A 22026-nucleotide genomic window follows, 5' to 3' on the forward strand; every position below is an offset into this window, starting at 1 on the left:
TCTAAAGGTCACCTGATCTAAAAAAGAAGTCCCCAGTGTTCAGTCACAAGATCTACAGGTAACCATTGCATTGTGCTTTGAATCTACACTCAGAAAAAGACGCAAATATTAACCTCCTTGGTAAGCACACTTTTGCTTTCCAGTGATTATACAGGCAAAGACAAGGCCATGTGGAATAAAGTCCTCTGGAGGAAGTTTTTGGCTGCAGTTACATTACAGTACAGGGGACAAACTTTAAACCACATTTGAAACATGCACAGTCACCACCAGCAACAATATTGTAGCTGAAATTGATTTCCCCAAGTCAGTTTGTGCGTGTCAATAGGACAAGTGTTACTTAAGACACCTGCTGCAGCAGAAACCAGAGCTGAGTTGGTTTGGTGTTCATTGTGTGGTATTTATCTGTGGACTATGTCAGTTGAGGACAGCTGGGGATTTTCCTTTGTAAAATTTCTGATAATAGTAAAAAAAAAAAAAAAAAAAAAAAAAAAAAAAAAAGTGACACTAGCTTAACAGTTAGACATTGGTAACTTGGCTAGTATTTTGGCAAGCTCTTCGGCTAGTTCTCCATTTAGTGTTGACACACCACTGATTCATCCCTTGAGTTGGTCTATTTTTTATGCTTGAATGATTCATAAGTCAGTGCTGAGTGGCTTAAAAAAAACAAACAAAAAAAACATACCTCTGAAAATGGTCAAGTCCAAGGACTGGACTGGAAAGGAGTGAAAAACCAACCAATGTCCTAAAAAACTGGAAAACTATTGCCCAGGACCACTATTTTTTATTTTTTTTTAATTACAAGAATGTCTGGCTCCTTGGACGCAAAATATGAGGAAATGGGTGGTGAGTCAGAACAATGTGCCAAACACGCCTTTACAAAAGACTCAAACATGTGAAATGAAGGCAGACCTGTTCGTCACATGTTGCACAACTGGAATATGATAAAGAGCTGGCGCACATAAAAGTCGTGTTTTTTAGAAAAAGAAGATCAAAACAATCATCATTTTAAGTAAAGTTTTATTTAAAAAAAAAAAAAAAAACTTTCATTGAAATTCAAGGTATTGGAAGACAATTAAATGAGCTGATGTATCCAGATGGAAATGGAAAGAATCAAGGAAAAAAGCACAACATAAAGCATAACAGTATTGTGCAAGACGACGACTACATACTGTATACTTTTTTTTTTTAAATTTAAAGATAAATTCTTCACATTATCTATATAGTGTTTTCTTGACACTCCTTAGCCTGTAACAAACTCCTGCTTTGAGTTAATCATAAACATGAAAATGAGGTTTACTTTCTGCACATTATCTACTGAAGAGGTGCCCATCCAGCCTCTTTATACACATAACAGTGTGCCATTAAGACGAGCCGTACATGACAGCACATTATCTTTGATGCCATTAGGAAGGGACCATTTTTATTTTTTTGTTACCATTTAGTAAGCAGTGCTAATGAGGGCCAGCTTTAAGCATCACCACTTAAACAACATCAAAGTGGATCTCCAAGACAAGAAAATGACTCTGCTGGTGATTCACTACAAACTCATCTCGAGATACACAGAATTAAGGACGAGAAAAAAAGAGAGAGAGAAGGAAACTGCTTTTACCCTGCTTTGGTTTACAATTTCTAAAAAAAATGACAGTTCATGATAACATTTTTTTCCCCCCAGTCTCTGGGCTTGATACCCAAAAGCGGCTTAAGTGGCAACTAGGGTCACCATTTTTAATTTCTTATCACAGACCTCATGAACAGAGTGCAGTTCAACAAGTCATACTTCCACAGTATGAATGCAAAATAGCATCAAATAAAAGGCCGGCTAAGCCTATTCATTGACAGCTAACATTAGAGGAGGACTCTCATAGAAATAAAAGCTAAACGCATTGTACATCTTATTGGAGATTATTAAGAGCTTCTTGATATAAAAAATGCAAGTAACTGCACTGTATTTCCAGTAAACCCAAGGCTTCAAACACTGCCAAATCAGGTGTGAGATGACACTTTTTAGTGAAATAATCCATCCCAACCATTAAAACACCTGGTAAAATATTGCAGACAATTACGACCCTCTGTATAAAATAATAAACGTTTCCAGCATTTACAAAATGCTTAAAATAAAAATGTAATGTCACCCTTACCTTCAGTGGCAGAAAGTAGCAGATAATGGGAAGTCCTGATTCACCTTAAACATTTCACCAGTTTCAACTGTTCTACAGTACTACAGTAGATATGTCTATATAGAAGTCTGTCTCGCCGAAATACAGTATGCAATGAAGAATATATGAACCATCACATAAAGTTTTTACAGTGTTGTAAAGACTGCAAACCTAAGTTTCTGACAATAAAAAAAAACAAAGTATTTAAAATGAAAACAGAATAAATGTTATTTTGTAAATGCAACATGTCGGTCACCAAAATGACTAAAAAGAGGCAAGATGTGATACAATTAGACAGCATTCCTGATGTAACAATCGAATCTCTACTATACTGCTTTTAGCAACAGATGGAATACTTACAATACACTGAAGATTTAACTGACGAGTTCATATATCTGGATGGTTTAGATGGAGAAGCCCAGTGTTGAAATCCATCTTTCAAAGCATGCTGTACAAACCAGGCTAGTTTGCACATACTGAAAAGTCAGGCACACAAAAAATAGGACCTTCACGAAAACATATGCCAACCACCGTGCACACTTTCTCCTCTATCCTTTGCAGAATTCTAAAGTAGCAGCAGCAGCTTCCTTCTAATACTTTCGGGGTCTTGCTTATCGCCCTGGTCCACACCAACACGGGCCTGTCTATGTGGGGAAGCAGATGCCGCAGCACTCCATGCAGATTTCCAGGCAATCTGAGGACTCGCAGCAAGCATCCATTATGCCACAGTCCATGTCACAAGGGCAGTTGCAGTCGTCGCCCAGATCGTCGGTGCAGCAGCAGCAGCAGCAAACCTCTGATGTGCATGCGCCGCATGAGGCCTGGGCCACCACCATGTTGCAAAGCGTCAGGAACTCACAGAAAAGGCAGGCCAAGATGCAGTGAACGCAGCAGTCTGGGTCCAAGCAGGGGTGACAAATAAATCAGTCACAAATCACACACAAAGATAAGGAAAAAACTAAAAAACTAAAATTAAAGCATAAATATTTCCAACTGTGGTGGGGAAAACTGTGTATAGAGAGTAAGTGAGTGATGCATGCTCAGCAGGCTGACAGGTGGAACACAATACGCATATGGCAAACAGAAATAAAAGAAAACATCCAAAGAAATCAATTTTCCTCTGCAGTTTTGATTAAGAGAATTGCTAAGCAATTGTGGCATTATCATGCAAACTGCTGGGCTGATCAAACAAAGATGATTAGCAAGAGTCCAAGAGTCCCTGCCTGGCAACTAGGTGAATTAATGCTTCCAATGCCAGCACCTCTGATTAACATTTAACCACCTCGCAGGAACTCTTTACGTGGCCGGTGGAAACTTTCGGCTTGCTGTTCAACAGCAGCCTCAGCAGTCTTCAACTTACTAATGTGTCCATTAAGAATCATAAGTGTCATTTTGAAAGGCCAAATGAGTTACATGTTTCACTGTACAGTTCACAGTGACAGTTTGTTTGTATGTAAGAGATCTAGTGAAGGTAATTTAAACTTATTGACAGAACATAATATTTGGCAGTGTCTCAAACCAAAGACTCTGTCAGAGTATCCCCAGAATGTTCAAATCTCTGATCAAACCCGTCAGTTATTGTCATTAGTTTTGAGCATATAGTCGTGTTAGAATCCCTGAAATTCTCTGAAGTGCTTGAAATGATCTGAGGAGCTCTTGTACCTGGAGCAGCTCTAAGAGGCAGTCGATGCGACTGAGCAAGCTGGGTAAAGAAGGCAGCAGGTTAAAAACAACATTGTAGCTCCGACTTGATTACTGTCTGTTTTGTTGCTATCTGATTATCTCATCCGCACATTTGAAGAACATGTTGTCAACAAGTTATACAATACAGGAGAGGTGGTCTTGTTTCCTGATCTGAAATGAACTAAAACTTGTCTTTTAATTAGAGCTGGAATTACTTTCTTCCAAAAAAGAAAAGAAGAAGAAAATCCAAAATAAAACTGTCCAGGTGAGGTTGAACACAGATCAATGATTGTTTAGCCATGCCTATATGTTATCCTTGGTCAACCTTCCCCACACTAAAACCTCTGGTCGTTGCATCCAACTCACTAAACCATACTGAACATCCTTCTGTAAGTGCACCTGGCAGACACTCCTTGCAGCTGTCTCCTTTCTGAACCAAGGCCAGCGCAGCGCCCCTGCTTTGGAGTGTTAAAAAGACATGATGTGGATGGATGCAGAAAAATAGCATTACAAACAGGGCTCATTTGCATAACTTTCATCAGCCCATCTTGAGCTGTCAGAAGGGGCTGTTACTGATTGGGTTAGAGGGAAAGCGAAAGGAGGAGAGTGTGGAGGACGGAATTGGAAGCTGAGGGCCTCTGAATGCTCATGTTTGATTAATCAAAGTAGAGGGGGTTTTTTTTCTCCCCCCTAATTTTGCACTGCTAAGGGCTGCGGAGCTGACCAGAAGCGCTAGCTGACTGCGATACAAACAAGATAAAGAAGGGAACATGAAACGAGAAAGCGCGGCTGTACATGTGAGGGTGCCTGAAGTTCGAATGCATCTTATTATCCTTATCTGAGGCCATAACACTGGCAGTAATGGAAGATGCATGAGAATAAATCTTTCAGTATTAAACATGTGGGGTGGACATGCAGTAAGCTGCTACTGGCCAGAATGTGGTTTTGCTTCATAGACCTTTTTTTTTTTTTTTTATGCTGGCATGCGCTGTAAGTGTACTGCCATCCGAGTTCTGCAAAATGCCAGTGAGAGCAATAAACACTGCTCGGCCACAGCTTCAAAGTTCAACCTAACAAACTCTGAAGGACCCAGAGGGTATAGCCATGCCAGCATTCGGAATGTAACAGCAGACTGTGAATACGATACAAACACAGTACATAGGCATTAGGCAGTGGCCAGCCAGCTCAGCTATTCACTTGGATGTATAATTCAGCACCAGCGATTAGTCTGTATCTTATAGAAGCCAGCAAGGAGGAAGGGAAAAGTGGTGGGGGTCATATACTGTACACAAGAGAGCTGGACGCAAGGCACATCTCCATGAAAAACAGAGAGAGACAGAGAGGCAGACAGAGACAGAGTGAAACCAAGCAACAGACAGACAAGAGCAGCATACACTGACAATGTTGCTGTTTAATGTCAGTGAGCGGAGATGAAGCCCAGAGTTTGCAGGGCCAAAAAAACAGCGCCCGGCACCTCTGAGGAAATAGTATGAGACATCTGGAAAGCTGACATCAAAAAAAGGGGAGCGGCATGACACAAAACAAGCTGGATGGGCCTCAGAGCGGCAAGCTGTGCAAAACATTCAAACTCACAAAGAGGCAAGCGAGAGGGCAAGAGAGCCGGGCAGTCAGGAGGCGGAGAGAGAGAGAAAGAGTGATCAGACAAAGCCTTGGTGGCCACGCGAATGCACAGAAGGCACACTTGGGTAAAGGAGGCAGAGGATGTGGGCCGGATAGTCAATGTCCACCACATGCACGTAAAAGCAGGTCTGTTTATTAATGCATGACTGAGGGGGGTAAAAAAGTCAAAGGTAGAGGACTACAGCTTACAAAAACACACGCAAACACTTTCAAGTTTATAGCTTAGGGAAGTTTTTAACAATGCGCTCACAACCCTGGCATGAAATCTCTAAATGAAGCGGCTGAAGCGGCTTGGAGACGTTAACCGATTACACACAGTTCACAAAAAAATAGAAACATAAACCCGATGACAAGAGTCGAGACACCCCACCTCGCTAAACAAAAGCAGCGTGCTAAATGACTCCTCAAAAGCTGTTATCACAGATTGGCTACGGTGCCAACGGCGCGTGCCAAGAAACACAGAGAGCAACAGAATCCCCAGAGCTAGTTCCTGCTAGCTTACGCCTTTTATTTCCTGTGTTCGGGGGGCTGTTTAGGAGGCTAATTTCACAGGCAAACAGATTATGTTAATCCGTGTAAACATTCAAACACAACAGCTTGGCTCTTTTCCGGGGGGAAATAAATAGTTGAGAGCGAACATATTGATTCTGAGAGCTCTCACGCCTGCAAATAAGCAACACAAAAGCCATAATGAGACTTGTTGAGCAGCTGTTTTTGTTTTTTTGTTTTTTTAACTCCCTGCCCACTCTCTTGCTTTTGTTCTTTACCAATTAAGATGTTGAAAACATGATGCGTCTAGAATATCTCTTGGCGGATGGATCGCACCTTTACCTGCACGGTGCATGTGCGTGAGTGCCTTCATCAATCTGCGCACATATTTCACATACAGACAAATGAAAAGGACCACTTTGCTCTTACATCTCTACCTGACCACTATGAATCTTGTTTTGGGGGGGGGGTGTGAGCAAATCCTCACATAAAAACAGTAAATCCGCAAAGGCCATGTTGGATGAATAAAGCAGGAATTGCCTATCTACTTGAACAAAAATAAGCCTAAACACTGATATTCTATGAGCTACAGAAAGATAGAACACATGGAAGTCCACAAAGTACAGTAGCTGGAGAAAGGGTCGAGGGTGGGGGTGGATGAGGCCCTGTTAATGAGGGCAATGGTGCTGCTGACGGGATGTAGGGAGAGCCAAAAAGGTACCAGAGAGGTGTGAGGGGCCGTGAGGGGCCCGGAGGAGGCTGGTTATGACTTAATGGGCACCCCGTGCTCTCCGGCCTCGTTAGACGGTCACACCTATCTCCACAATGGAAAAGGACCGGGCAGCCGCCTTCATTACTGGACTCACCTCAGCATTGCACCTGACAAAGTGACGGCTTCCCTGCATGGCAAACGGACTCTCTGGCTTGTTGTTAAAGAAAATAAAAGCCACAGGGGCGAGATGAGACGGCATTTGCTTGACGGGAGTGATAAATATGAGAGGTCACGCACCACCATCATTAAAAGGTGAGAGGAGGCAAGAATGTATTATCAATATCTTGTTAGGTATTATTTCATGCGCACCTGCGAAGAATACGCCCATTTTGTTTGATGGTGAGACTACAGATTAGGGGATACTCCATCACAAGTCTAAACCTAAACCAGGTCAGAGAGGATATTTACAGTTTCCTGGAAGTGGGCAGTACAGAAAATTCCTTTTTAATTGTTTCTGAACTCGTGATTTTATAAATTGGTATAATGATTGGTGTGCTTTTTTATTTAAGGGTGGGGGTTCTCTATAACGTTCTTCATTGAACCATGCAGCTTAAACCATTCCTGCTACATAACAAGGTAAGATAAGAGGGGAAGAAGCATACAAGCAGTAAAGTTTCAGAAATGTTAGTATTGGTTAAAAAAAGTGCAGCAGTGTGTCACTAACTTGAGTATGGAGGCGTTACCTTCAGGTAAAGGAGGTTTCTGCGACCCTGTTGAACTCCCTTTGCTGCGTCGGCTGCTGTCGCTGTTCACTGACAGGCTGGACCGCAATTTTCTCTGCATCCTCTGCGACACAGGCGTGGATGGTTGCTTTCTGGGCTGCTCTGTCATTGGAGTAGCAGTCGCTGCCCCCGAGCCAGGACGTGACCCGCCCGTGGCGTTCGTGCTGATGGTTGCACCGCAGGAACACGTCCGCGTGGCCTGTGATCCGCCGGGGTGGATTCCGTTACCGTTACTCAGCACGGGTGTGCCAGCAGTGCTATGGTGAAAGCCATTTTGATCCTTGGCAGTGTCTTCTTCAGCAGTTTCCGTGGGCACTGGCTTAGACTCAGACTGGGGTTGAGCTGGTCAGAAGAGAAAAGATATTAGTTCTACTGTTTTTAAGTAAAGAGCTGGGTGTGTGTGGATTTAGTACAATTAAAGTACTTCATGGTCAGTGTAAAGTGATGAAAGTTGTAGTATATTTGATTCATCAAACTCATCTGCAAGCTAAGGCTTTTAATATAAAACAAAAACACACTGCTTGAAATTGCAAATATACACTCTCTCTAGAGACTGAAGGAACATTTCTTAATCAGAGCAAAGCATCAAGTCAGTTGATCTGGTCAATTAAGAACAGAGGGGGTTGTCAATCAGTTTTAGCTGCTGATAGGTGCACTCGATGGGCAGCAATGGGACAACCACAAAGTTGGAATGGTTTGGAGGCCACTGACATTTTTCGCTCCTCATCTTTTCTGGTGGTTTTTTCCACTAGTTTTGCATTTGGTCAGTGTCACTGCTGGCAGAATAACGCGATATAGGACCATACAGAAGTTACTACCATACAGGTAGTCCACATCAATACGTGCCATGGCCAGAAAGTTGCTGTGTCTCCCAGCACAGTCTCAAAAGCATGGAGAAGATTCCAGGAGACAGGTGGTTACCCTAGGAGAGCTGAACAAGGCCGTAGAAGGCTTTTAATCCATCACCAGCCCGATGTCCTTTAGTGGACCTTGAGCTCATTGCTTGGTCCTGTGCTCACTGCCCAGCACTGTGGAGCCCAACTGGCATTTGCCATAGAATACCAGAATTGGCATTGGTGACCTATACGCGAGACACGAAAGGCTCTGGAGAAGCTGTGGAGAACATTACGGTGCCTGTGACATCTTTCAGCATGACCAGTTTGGTGGGGGTCAGTGATCATCTTGGGAGGCATATCCACGGAGGCACGGACCTCTACAGGCTAGGCAACGGCACCTGACTGACACCAGCTATAAGGAAAGATTCCTTGGAGCCACTGTCAGACTGGTGCAGTGGATCTTGAGGTCCTCCTGATGCACAACAATGCCACACCTCATGTGGTGAGGGCATGGAGGCAGTTCATGGAGGATAAAGGAATAGATACCATTGACTGGTTCCCCACGCTCACCTGACCTAAATCCAAAGAACACCTCTGAGACATCATGTTTCAGTCCATGGACTAGCATGCTGTATCATTTTTCACTTTGCTTTTGGTGTCTTTGAATTCAGCCCTCTGTGGGTTTACAATTATAATAAGCATCCTTTCATTCCCAACACATTACCCAGACCATATCGGCACAGATACCCGGCATGATTTTTTTTCCCCACTGAGATATGATGTGTTTTCAGAGTGTCCCTTTTTAAGTGTATTTTTAAGCTGAATGTAGAGGATGAAAGAAAGAAAACAAAACTACAAAATAAGAGAGATGTATTAGTTTACTTTAATAACTTATGTTTTCCAGGTTTTTTTTTAATGCTTCTGAATTCCCTTTTACCTAACTTCATTTTTGCTGTTAGAGAACTTGCAATCTCAGCACCTTGCACTTCATATATTTTATTCGCTTATAAAGTCACCGTAGCCTGCGAGTTTCACTTCTTACAAAGCAACTACAGTAATGGAGACACGCCATTCTAAGCTAAATCACTCTCAGCAAACCGTGCCACCATTCCCTAACATGATAAAAATCGATCACACGGCAAACATTTCAACTTGGAATCAAAAAGAGAGGAGCGGCGAACTTTATATGTGACAGGATCACAAAAGCCCCCGCTGCAGGCAGACGAGACAGTCGTTGGAGCCGTACCTCGGTGAGTTTAGACAGTGCGAGAGAGATTAATACAGTAAAAAGAGAAAGACAGCTTGTGATAGTGTACATATACAAAATGGCTGCTGTCTACAATAGTAATGATCTCCTCTCCTGTGAAAGCTCCGAGATGGCCTCGACGAGCCTTTCTAAGAGCACGCGTGACAGCCGCAGAAAGTCGGGAGACAGCGACCTGTCTGATAAGAGAGAAGAGGAAGGATACGAGTGAGCAAAGGCGGTGGCATTTCCCTGAGAAGAGCACCTGCACATTCAGCTCTACTGGGAGCTACTCCTACATTACCTTCGCTCCACATCAGAGCCACTTTGCATGTGCACTTGCAGCAAGATTTTGTGAATTATTCATCTCTCTCTTTTTTTTTTTTGAGTTTGTCTGTGTGAACCCTACTTATTCTTTCCCCCCCCTCAATGTAATACTTTCTTTATATACATTGAAAATATAACATCTTGACAACCAAACTTGAATTCTGCCTTATTCAGCTACTGCTTAAGGATGTTTAACATGCAGGGCTGTTTAACAGTTACACAGCTGTCCAAAAATATATCTATATATAAATAAATAAAATCAACAAGTTTCCAAAGTGGATGCAAACATAAAATTTAATGTGACTCTGGTAATTTCTTTCCATCTCTATTTTCTTTCTGTCAGCTCACCAACAAGTGCAATTACGGTTAACAAGAGTCGGAGAGAGTGTGGGAATCGGGCCTTGCGCTTTTTAACAACACATCACCCTGGGAGAGGCCGGACGTGAATGTGGATGTAAAACAAAGCAATTAAATACACACTCTGGGTTTCGCCTTCCCCTCATTCGGGCTTCTGCATGCTGCCTCGATAAACAAATATAGACTTGAGGGATCAGGATTCCATGCAATTTGAATTAGACAACTGGGTAGCGCACGATAGAATTCATTATGCAGTGATTTAAGACCAGGTTGATGGATTTTCTTCTCCAAAAAGACAAAAGCCTTGCAGCCTGCCCATGACAATGTGGGGGGAAGAGACTGAAGCCTAACAAGGAGGCTCGGAGCAGGGGCTATATTTGTTGCTGTTTTTTCCAGCTTTACCCCTGACAGCTGTAACTTGCTACATTTTTCACTCATTTTAATATATGTATCCTGTATTTTATTCCACTGTGTCTTTTTTTAAAAAAAAATCTTTTCAGGAAGAAGGCTAGAAAACACAGCGAGTCAGGTCTGCAGCACATCAAGACACCAGTACTCACTTGGGTGGCCAAGATGGTGACTTCACCTTCCCACCAAGATGTTTTCCTTTAAACCAGAGTCTGTCTGTGTATTATAAGACCTGTTAGATTTCTTTAACATACATTTCCATACATAAATTGCAATTATTAATTTAGCTAATGTGTGATGCTGATGTCCCCGTTGCACCTATTACGCGCCAGTGCCTGCCCACCCCCTTCCTTTTTTTGGTATTATCGTGGGTGGATAGTGCTACGCTAACAAAGAAAGCGAAGTGTTGAATCACTCATAATCTGTGAAAACAGTATCATGTCACAGTTATCTTAATCTGCTTAAGTGACAGTCACACAGCAGTCAACCTTTTTTCTTTGGGTGCTTTTTCCCCCCCGACTTTCACAAAGCAGCTCATTAACCAACTATTTTAATCTGCAAGCATCACAAACCAGACTGCAAACATTCAAATTTGATGAATCCAAAATCACTATCTAATCTAAAAACACATCCAGAAACTTAATCAGAAACACAGCCTTACCATTCACACTGGCCTCAGTTTGTTCCTAACTGATTAACTCCTCGTATACATCAAGATTTATTGACAGCTGACAACTAGATTAACCCTTTACAGCCGATCGGAGCGGGCACGCTCTGTTTTGCGTAACTATTTTTAAATCCCGGTAGCTCTGCAACCAAGTAAGCTAGCGCAATAATTTTTTTTGCATATGAAACTGGAGGAGTTGTACTTACATCTTATGCCATCAGCTTGTCCTAGGTCACAGTTTCCTTCCACATATAGCTTTGCAAAAACTGCATAAAAATCACTTGCAGCAACAAAAACATGATATTCCAGAAACACGCTTCGCCGATCCATCAGCTGTTTGTAACACTTCCTACGTCCATCAGCGCGAACTATCACATGACCGCATGACCTGCCCGAAACCGGAAGTGACGTCATTTTGCGGAAATGTAGTTTTTTACGATCGGGGCCTTATGAGCTTGTGTTTTACTTGTTATGTGTTTTAAAAAGTTATGTTTGACTTTATGACTTTCTGTGTCGTTTCTGGGATGCTTAAGACTCATATTGCACTGCTGGAAATAGTTTATTTTGATGCATATGCTGTTATTTTGCAAATTTGCACTATAATATTTATTTTCGTTTTTCCTGCAGTATATAAAAATTGGTGTATTTCAAAAATAAAACTATGAAGACACTCAAAATAAATTTCCTGTGGTGGGAAACTAGTTTGTGTAACTTTTTTGTATTTACAGTTTTGAGGGATAAGCCTCTTAAATTTCTCTAACTAGAAATATATGTTAAAAAAACAAAAACGATTTTCAATTTGTTTGTAGTTTATTGCACTTTTTTGCAATTTATGTAATTACTATGCACCTAATGCAGACATATTATTAAAGTTTGGGCTATAATGGTTGTATTGATGTATAGCAACTTGAAATGCTCCCAAAAATGGCTCCACAGCATGTAAAAATATAATATAAGCTCTGGCGGACTTGGTTCTATGGTAGGTCTTAAAGGGTTAATGGGGAAACCCCGGTTTGCCCACTGTATCACTGCAGATTCATAGTAATCTACCTGTCTGAGTATGTAGTCAGAGAACAGAGAACTCCAGTGGAGTTTGCCATGTGTCTTGTTTAAGCAAAGTAGCCACATGGACTTGCACAATTAAACACACATTCACGCACAAACTGCACTGGCGGGCATAATTACCTTTTCCTTTTGAGAAAGCAAAGCTTTCAATTTGGCAAAATATAAATAGCTATTAACTCATTCACTGCCAGCCATTGGCAGTGAATGAGTTAAGAAACCACCATATAAAAAAAAAGAAAAAAAAAAAAAAAAGAAAAGTATATTAGAGGCGATTTGGGTTTCTGACACACTGTGGAGAAATATAACATTTAGTCTGAGGGGGTTGTGCTCTTCAGTGGCAGGTTCCTGAATAGTCTTTGCACAGTTGCAGTCGTTATTTTTATCCTGATGAACGCGGTGGCCGAGATTAATGGACGCGATGGAGCAATATTCATAATCATTGATCATAATAATGGTGGTACTGTCAGAGATGGCAGTGACAGACTTGTACAGTCACATGAGACAAATGAAGAGATAATGAGGAAACGCAGAAATACACTACGTTTGAATTTGTGCTACTCTGGAATCAGAAACTTTCAGTGCGTGTGACTTACAGCAAAAGTAAACTCTAAAGCATATTATCTACTACCTCCTACACACCATTCAGCTTGGCGTGCACTGTAAACACACAATACAACACAACAGACTGAGGAAAGAGCCATCGTTTATCAAGTCAACTCCTGTGAACCCTATTGAAGTGCAAACCATCCAGTGTGCATTCAACTTCTTTCACACAATATTCAGCTTTTAGCATTTCAAGGTAATGCGATGCTGTTGTGACGTTTCTGAACCCACGCTTTGATTCCACATCCAAGGTACAAATGTAAGCTGAGTCTGCTGATAAATCCTGACAGAGCAACACAGGCTCACCGCTAATACACCGCTCCGCTAACACAGCAGGAAACAAATCCCATGAAGTTTGAAAAGAACGTACAAGTTGTGCATTTGTTACAACATTGCAGCAAAGCATCCGAAGGTGTCCTAAGAGATCCACATGCACACTTTAATAGGCTGTATGTCCAGTTCTTCCCTCCAAACAAAGTTTAAATACAAGCACACACACACACACACACACACACACACACACACTTCAAATTGGACTTGTAACTGCCCTATTTCTAGCACATCAACAACTGTTGAGAGTGTACATTTGTAGTTGAATAAAACATGGTATTCCCCTACACACGCTGTCACACACATCACAGGGGAAACTAGGGGGTGAGTGGTTCTTGACTGTCTAAGCAGCATCCCAATTTGGTCCCAGCTACTAGTAGCTGACAGCCTCAAATATCTGGGGAGAATTTTTAAAAGGCCAGTGTTTGATGGATTCATGAAGAACACACAAATATAATTGCCATTTGTCACCGAGTCTTCAGTGGCTGCGCCACACAGGGACCGAGCAGCACAGTGCCTGGAGAGAGCTGGAGCTGCACCAGAGCTGTGCAAGGCTAGGGGTGGGTGGGTGGTGGTGGGAGGGGGTCGATCTGTATGTAAAACTGAGTATATAAACACCTCCATTTTTGTCACAGAAAATGGGTCCTACAGGACGCAACTAGAAATTGCACCCAGAAGACAGCATGGCTACTGGAGATCTCTCTCCCTCTCCCTCCCTCCCTCACTCTCACACACACACACACACACACACACACACACACACACCTAGCTACCAGGAAGGAATATGCATGTATGCATGTCAGCTGTAACAAAGCTCCATACACAAGAATTCTAAAATAGTTGAGAACATGAAAATATAACACAGAGGTCAAACAGGGCAGTATGGAGATTCTCATTTGCACATAACTACATCATGAGTCACAGGTAAGGCAGGGAGCGGATTGAACAATCACACCAGTGCTGTATTTCTAAAGCTCAGTGCTTTTTAATATTAATGCCCCCGAGACGGAGAGAAACAGGGAGGAGAGAGAGACGAAAGGTGTTTGCCCAGGCTTATTAGAATGCCCATCATAGAGATCATACAGTTATTCAAATGTCACATCATTCCCACCAAATAAACACCACAAGATGAATACAGATTGTGTATCCATCTCCTAATGGCCATTATTACACAATGGCACAAGTTTGTGAGTTAACACTTGAAGGGGCCACGCAAGCGGGCAAGGCACCTGTAATTGTAGCCTCAGACTAGAAAAAAAGGAAAAGGGAGGATGCACAGCAATTCCGCTAACACGGCTGGTGTTTTGTTTATTTTTGGGGGCTTGTATTAGAAAAACATGTATATTTTCTGCTCGACTGGTCATGTACCTGCATGATTGAAATGCTAATTTGTAAATGTGCAATGACCTAGCCAGACTCCTCCAACTCCCCCCACCCCCCCTCGCTGCCAAAACAGCCTGAGGTATCATCTCTCCTCCTAACAAACAGCAGCGTGTGGAAGAGCCCCTGCCTTTCAATCCAAAGGGATATATTTTCTCATTAGAAATTATACATCTTCCCTGTCCATATTTATAGACGCAAAACCAGGGGAATTACACTGCAGAGAGAGTGAGAGGGACACACACGGAGAGAGGAAAATAGTACAATGAATGTTATTACAAAAGGGCTCTGATTGAAATTTTCCTTGGGCGTCTGAAAGCCTCGTTTGCAGTTTGACCTTCTAAACTACCGGACAAGGACTTCCTTTATTGTCTAGAAGGACGAGCTGGGAGGGAACACGCACAAGTGGCTCAGGGATCATCGTTCAGGTGTCCAATTAAAAAAAACAAACAAACAAGAAAAACATGATGATGATAATCATAGTGTGAAAAGTATCAATATAAAGGCATTTATCAGGAGTGTCAAATGAGTCAACCAGCAGCCGAGAACGAGCTTTTGATCGGAATATTAGCGTCCTGCGGTGTGAGGAGGTGGCTGCCATGCAAAGTCAGCGCTCTTGTCTTTACACAAAGTGCATGGCAGCCTGACACGGGCTAACAGAAATGTCACTTGTTCCAACAGACTGCAGCGATCTCACGGCAGCGATCACACAGCAATCCTAACCCTGTCAGTTCACACACATGCGCAAAGTGTTTTGTATTTATCCAAGATAAAATGGTGATGATGACGGCTTCGCAGCTGCTGATGATGACCGTTGAAGAAAGCTAAATTACCTGCTCTGACATTGGATCCCCCTCAGCCAAAGTGACATGCTCTGAGTGTGTGTGTGTGGTTGCAAGCATGCCAGGGTAGTCTGCAACAGAACTCTATTAACTGTCTTGACCTGTCAAGGCTAATCATATTGCATAGCATCTCATTTAAACAGGAAACATCACATTTCTGTCTGTTTTCCTACCATAGTCCAGGACAGTCAGTCGATAACTACTCAGCAGTCAAAGACTGTCGCCCCCCCCCCCCCCCCACCCGCCTTTTAATTCTCTGTGACAGTCATTCAAAAATTTGACTCCACCAACCTACTGAAGTGAGACTTGAAGACATCGTTTAATATTTCCACTCCTCATTTCCCACACCGCTGCTGCATCTACCCAGGAAAAAGTGGAATTAAAAAGAAAAAAAAAGAAAAAAAAACCTTCGACCTTGTTCTGCTTAATTACATTTTACAGGAGTGAAGACAACTTGAAAGACAATAGCTTGATTCGATGACACGAATCCATCAATCTACTCAATGCAAGTGTTCGCATTTCTAAAGGGAAGGAGGTGGTGATCGAGGAAGGGTGGGGCGGGGTCCGGGTCACCAATTCTTCTTTGATTTCAAAATGGAACATTTTCCCAGATTAATACGTTGACCGCCATCACTAAAACTCCCAATGAGATGCCACTTTCTGTGCGATGAATCATGCTGAAGGGAAAGTCACACACGCATTCAGCCACCAAAGCTCCAGCCACACAGGCCCCAGGTCTCCACTGTTGTGTGGAATTTGGCACGGTGCTAATTTGAGTATTACTAATACAGCGAAGAGCGAGGAGCGTTCAAAGCCTTGCAACTAGCCTGCTGTGAGAGACACTAAACGTTGCACTGTTCTCCACTTCTCCTCATTTCTGAGATGACTTTTATACGAAGCTGTTCCTGCATTAAGCTTTGCCAAATGCCTTCCATTCCCCTTCATCTGTTTCTTACCATCCACGAGGAGGGAAAGAGTTTATAAAGACAGCCAAATGCACGACTGCAGTATCTTTAAAAAGCTGCACATCTTGCACGGATTTAGACTTTACACGGCTAGCTACCACAATTTCTAGAAAGATCAATTATGACGTGACTCAGAGCAGGCCTGAGGGAGCTGCCAGGCTTCATACTCCCCAAGACAAAAAAAAAAAAAAAAAAAGTGCTCCACCCTCTCCTCGTCGACGACTCAAAACAAAAAGAAAAAACAAAAAAACGGCGCAACAGTGAGGAAGGAACGGGAAAAGGGGGGGAGAAAAGGGAGGGAAGGAGGAGAATGGGGGTTATTTTCAGTTTCAGTTACATCGATGACTCAAATATTCCACCGCCTTTCAAAATCTCCTCACTGCAGCAGAAGTTCCACAGGAAGCTTTGCTTGTTTGAAATTCAACGGCGGGCGCGCAGACATGCACATGCGCACCCTCACACTCGGGCACATGAAGGCATGCACACATGCAAAGATGAAGCAGACACACAGGCAACAACTGCATGAGCCAAATAAATTTTGTGGAAGATCCACGAACACTAATATTGAAGTCAGAGATGAGGATCTGCCACTCCCTAAAAGCCAAAATCCAGCTGAAGTCTGACTCTGGGTCAGAAAGGGGAGAAGCAGTCTATCAAAATGCCCCCACACCTAGTTCCTTTATTTGCTCAGTATCAATCTCAGCATTAACCCTCTGCTAATGGGACAGCTGTGGGTCACCGCCTCGCATCGTCTGGATGCCAATCAAGGCCTTAAGCTGAGAGATCAGCCTTTGGGACAGAGGTGATCGTCTGCCTCTGAGTGGCTTTTAAAACACAGAGACGCCTGTATCGATTTTAGCTCTAGCCTGAAAGAGAAGTGTGGGGTGAAGGGGGTTGTGTCAGCTGTGGTTGTCTGTGCTTCTGGACGGGAGCCAGCCGCCGGGTCCCCGGTCACCCTCCACTGATCAGGGGGGCCTGACACAATGACCTCGTAGAAAGGCACTGAACCTGCAAACACGAACGGGGCAAGGAGTTGGAAGCTCGAGGGGTTCAGGGCTAGCAAGGGCAACATCAGCAGAGATCTCAGTAATAGAAAAGGGTTTTAACCTTAATGTTGGAGCCAAAACCCTGTTAGAGGCCAAGTAATCCCCCCTGTGCTATCTGATTTTTTTCTCTCCCCCTGTGTGTGTGTGTGAGGAGCTTCTGAAATGCATTCATGCTGTCATGTGTGGCACTGGTTAAGGAGCTGGTAAACATGGTCCAAACAGTCCAGCTACCTTGCCATATCTGTGCTAAACGGGTAAAAAAAACAAAACAATAAGGTAGACAAAACACAGAAAGCCAGGTTTATTTCCTGTGTTACAGCACTACCAAAGAACAGAGCTCCTATGCAGTTGTAGCACAATGAATTTCTTTTTCAGTAGTTACGTTTGAAATCCTTTATACTAAAACTTTCTCAAAGTTTCGATGACTAAGAGCAGGTTTAGTTAGTGAGTTTGAGGGTCACACAGGAAAAGGTGCACACATTTCTTAGTGTTTGTAAAGCATCTGTTCAGAAGATGGAGATTAATGTCAGTCTAAGCTTTGAGCATATTTATAGATTTTTAGACATTATTATGGTGATCGTTAAATATTTGCCACCGTTTAGACATCGCTCTCAAGGTAGAGCTGGGCGATAGAACGATAACGATATGTATCGCGATATAACTTTTACTCGATAGAGAAATTAAGCTATCGCGATAGACCTCGCCGCTCTTGTCCTCTTAAAAAAAAAAAAAAAAAAAAAAAAAGGTCAGCCAAATTAAGTAGCGCAGAGCCGAACCAATCACAGCCGCAGCGTCACGTCGCGTGACTTGTTACATACAGCACAAGTGCCAAGCCGCACGTGTGTTTGTTTGGGAAGCAGCCAGCGGGTAATGGAGCCAGCGCGTAATGGAGGAAATGAGTGTGCCGACTAGAAAAATCAACCGAGCGTGACCGAAGAGAAAACAGATGATGGTTCCAATGCCGGAGAGATTGTCGAACGGAAGAGCCATAGAAGTTCCGTAGTGTGAAGGTATTTCGGCTATTTCAAGTCTGACAAAAAAACAGAGTAGCGTGCACTGTAAATTGTGCCGAAAACAAGTCTGGAAATACAATAAACTGGTGCATGCGTCACACTGTGCGCCACGTTATTGTTTCGGTGAAATGAATTTCTACAATACTGTTACTGTTAATTCTACTCTCTGCAGTGTTTAAATGCTTACATATACACACAGTTACTGTCCGTCCACACATACGACTCGGTTCTGCTTCTATGCCCCAGCTTTGTTTACTTTTTCCCACCGAGGCTTCTAGACTTCTGATTGGCCAACATTTCTGCACGGTTAGGAATCTAGCGCCACCTGCTGCTTTGGCATGTTCATAGCAGCGTTTTCCTTCATTTCTGCCTTTATGTGTGGACGGGATTCTTTTTTAAAACGAAAACGGAAAATCTCAGTTTTCAAAAATACCCGTGTACGTGTGGACGTAGCCTCAGTCTCTGACTGGAAGCGCTAATTCGTCATTCGGCTTTTGTCAGACTAAAGTAACTGTTAAAACTGTTTGAAAAGCTCAGCTATACAACAAGGAGAGATTGAGAATTTCCTTTTAGTTCTCAGTTTATTTGATATTGACAAAAGTTAGTCAGTTTTGTCTGTTCTTCTGTAAAACAAACTAAGATTTAATTTTAGAATTAATATTTTGTTTCTAAGTGGAATTGACAATTTAGTAGTCTAAGTTTCAAAATAGAACAAACGAAACAAACGCTTTAGCGGCTGCCTTTTGTGTAGTTTGCAATATTTGCCTTTATTTATCTGAAAAAGTCTCATGTTCCTTAAGTACATCTACCCTGTTGAACTTATTATGAGAAATAAATATTTAAATCAAAACAAGCTGCTGATTATTTCACATTTTACTTGTGAGCAACGGCACATTTAAATCTTACAAATATAGTTATTTGGCTTATATCGTGATAGATATCGTTATCGACTGAAATGAAAAAAACATATCGTGATATGAAAAAATCTCATATCGCCCAGCTCTATCTCAAGGGTTCTCAAAGAGTTTACAGTCATATCAGTATTAACCCAAAACCAACGAGGGTGGGAGTAATGTTCACATTATGCTTATTAAATAGGTATAAACTTTCTTAGGGTGTGGATATTATGCAATATTGTTAATACTGCAGGATATATTTTCTTGCAAATTTTCTTCCAGAACCCTGCAGATCCCCAAAGCCCACTTTGTGAACCACTAATCTGCTGAAGTGACCTAAAAATCGTTGTACTATTGTGTTATAGCATAAAAGTACTTTCAGGTTATTGCGTAAGAGTGCAAAGATTGGCTCAAGAGACAGAGTGGGTCGTCTACCAATCAGAAAGTCAATGGCATCCTTGGGCAACATACTAATCCTAAAGTTTTCCTAGCAATCACGCGAGTGTGCAAGTGTTACAAATCAGTTCTTTGCATTAAAATATATACATAGATAAAACACAGTTGGATTGTTTTCTACAAAGTCTAAAATGTAATGGATTTGGTTGATACGTATGTTTCTTTTAGGGCCTTTTGTGTGTTTCTATACAACAGTGTTGCTTCTTAACCCCATGACATGTTATAGACATGTGGAAAAACAAACCTCTGACCCTTACTCCAAAACCTGTGCTAGTAACAGTGTAACTTTCAGCTTCTGAAATGTGTCCTCAAAAGTAACAAATCAAAAACTATTTATATTTCTTACGAGTACACTAAAAGTGTTAAAATGACTTAAAAAAAAATTACTCTGAATTTAAAAAAATTCTACGCAGTCTCCTCAATCAAAATCCATACATGTTGTCTTGCAGCTAACGTGCACTTAAAAGACTGCGGTCCACAAATGGAGGTATGCATATCTAATCATCTGGCTCAAGTATTTTGAATATCTTCAAAAAAAATAAAAAATTAACAGCGAATAGTCTCGGGCACTTTGGGTAAAATATGCTAATTAACACACTTGAAATTTCCCATATGAAATCTATCTGCACCAAGACAATGAGAAAATAATTACAACAGAGGTAGAATTACAATGACCATTTTAATCAACCCCTACACTAGCATTTCACCCTATTTATACAGTTTTTGATTCCATGACCCACTGGTAAGTAATCACTTGAAAATTACAGTTCAGTTTATAATAGGTCTATGCTTTAGACACATTATTTCTGCAGACGGGGCTGCGAGGATTGCAATAAAGATATGGATCTTGCATAACAACAATTACAATGCAATTCCTATACCTAAAAAAAAAAAACATTCTTGAAAAAGAGAATTGACACAAGGTTAAAAAAGTCTTAAAGTACTTAAAGCACTTTGGAAGACAAATGAAACAAAGTGACACGATCTTAGAATGTTGATTCAACAATTGGCCAGCAAAAACACCTCGAGGAAGCCCTCGCCGCCCCTTTTTTCTTTAAATCTCATATTAAAAACTTTATAAGTTCATATATAACTCTGAATTGTTGAATCCTTTCTGCAAAGACAAATGAAAGTATATGACACGACCACGTTAAACAATTCCCGTTGCTTCCCTTTGTGACCTCCACTTCCAAAAGGTCAACTCGATACACAGGTAATAACCTTGAAAGTGTGCAACTAAAGAGTGAAATCACAGATTCACACAAAGGCCAGACTAATGTCTTCCTTTAGAAAAAAAAAAGAAAAAAAAAGTCATGCTATTTGACCTTCTTTTCTCACTACAGAATTTCCATGAGATTAAAAAAAAAAAAAAAAAACAGACCTGTTCTTCACATGCTGGTAAGGTCATCTTTATCAACTGCAGAAGCATTAAAAAAAGTATTTGACAATCTTATGAATAATGTGATGATTAAACTCCTAAAACTAGTGCTGGGTGGTAGCAATTTATTTCCAGACATGGGCTGGAGAGGCATGGCCCTGTTTGCAAGAGATATCAGGTGCTTGAAAAACCAGAATAGTCTCTTGAGGAATGTCTGTCTCCCACACATGACTCTTCCTCCTCTCCCAGGTTTCAGAGCCACAGAGGAACTGTGTGCTGACAAAGGTCTAACAAGAGGGGCAGAATTGTACTTTTGTTGTCTAAGCCGCAATGGTTTACAATCTAAGCGGCGACTGGAATTTATCTTGTTTGCAATCGTAAATTATTACGCCTCGCACAACGCGTGGCATAACAGTGTTCACTGCACTTTCCTTTAAATGCGCTCTGCTGAGAACATTTAAAAAATACAGAAACACCACTGTGTTTACTTTCTCATTTTAAGGGGGCCCACTGATTAAATAGACCACTTGTCAAAACAATGTTATCATAACTGAAATAGGATCTTTGCTGTTATTACAACAATATAATGGGCTTCCTCTTGTTGTGATAAGTCACCATCCACAAATTGTACACAGCTTTAAAATCAGACAGCCCTGGGACACAGTCAGGACTGAGATGTAGGCGGGCAGATGATTTCTTATTGATTTCCTGTTTCTGTGGTGAAGAGAGCTCTCAATTACCCCTGCCAGCG

The 22026-nt window shown here is 41.8% G+C and overlaps 1 protein-coding gene across 4 annotated transcripts in view; it reads right to left on the minus strand.

Annotated features, from left to right (window-relative positions):
• Window positions 1–980: 980 nt before the first annotated feature.
• The window catches only part of mdfic (MyoD family inhibitor domain containing), a 56336-nt gene continuing 35290 nt past the window's right edge, over window positions 981–22026 (minus strand). For all 4 annotated transcript variants that reach the window (XM_086268826.1, XM_086268829.1, XM_086268828.1 and 1 more), the window contains 2 exons: window positions 7425–7805; window positions 981–3051 (listed from right to left, as the gene is read on the minus strand). In XM_086268826.1, coding sequence (XP_086124952.1) covers window positions 2801–3051; window positions 7425–7805 — 632 coding nt within the window. In that variant the 3' untranslated portion in view covers window positions 981–2800. The remainder of the gene's footprint in view (window positions 3052–7424; window positions 7806–22026) is intronic.

Source organism: Aulonocara sp. 'chitande type north' Nkhata Bay, linkage group LG17 (assembly GCF_057382095.1).
Source record: "Aulonocara sp. 'chitande type north' Nkhata Bay isolate Kocher_YH1m ecotype deep benthic linkage group LG17, A_spYH_male_GT1.1, whole genome shotgun sequence".
NCBI lineage: Eukaryota > Metazoa > Chordata > Actinopteri > Cichliformes > Cichlidae > Aulonocara > Aulonocara sp. 'chitande type north' Nkhata Bay.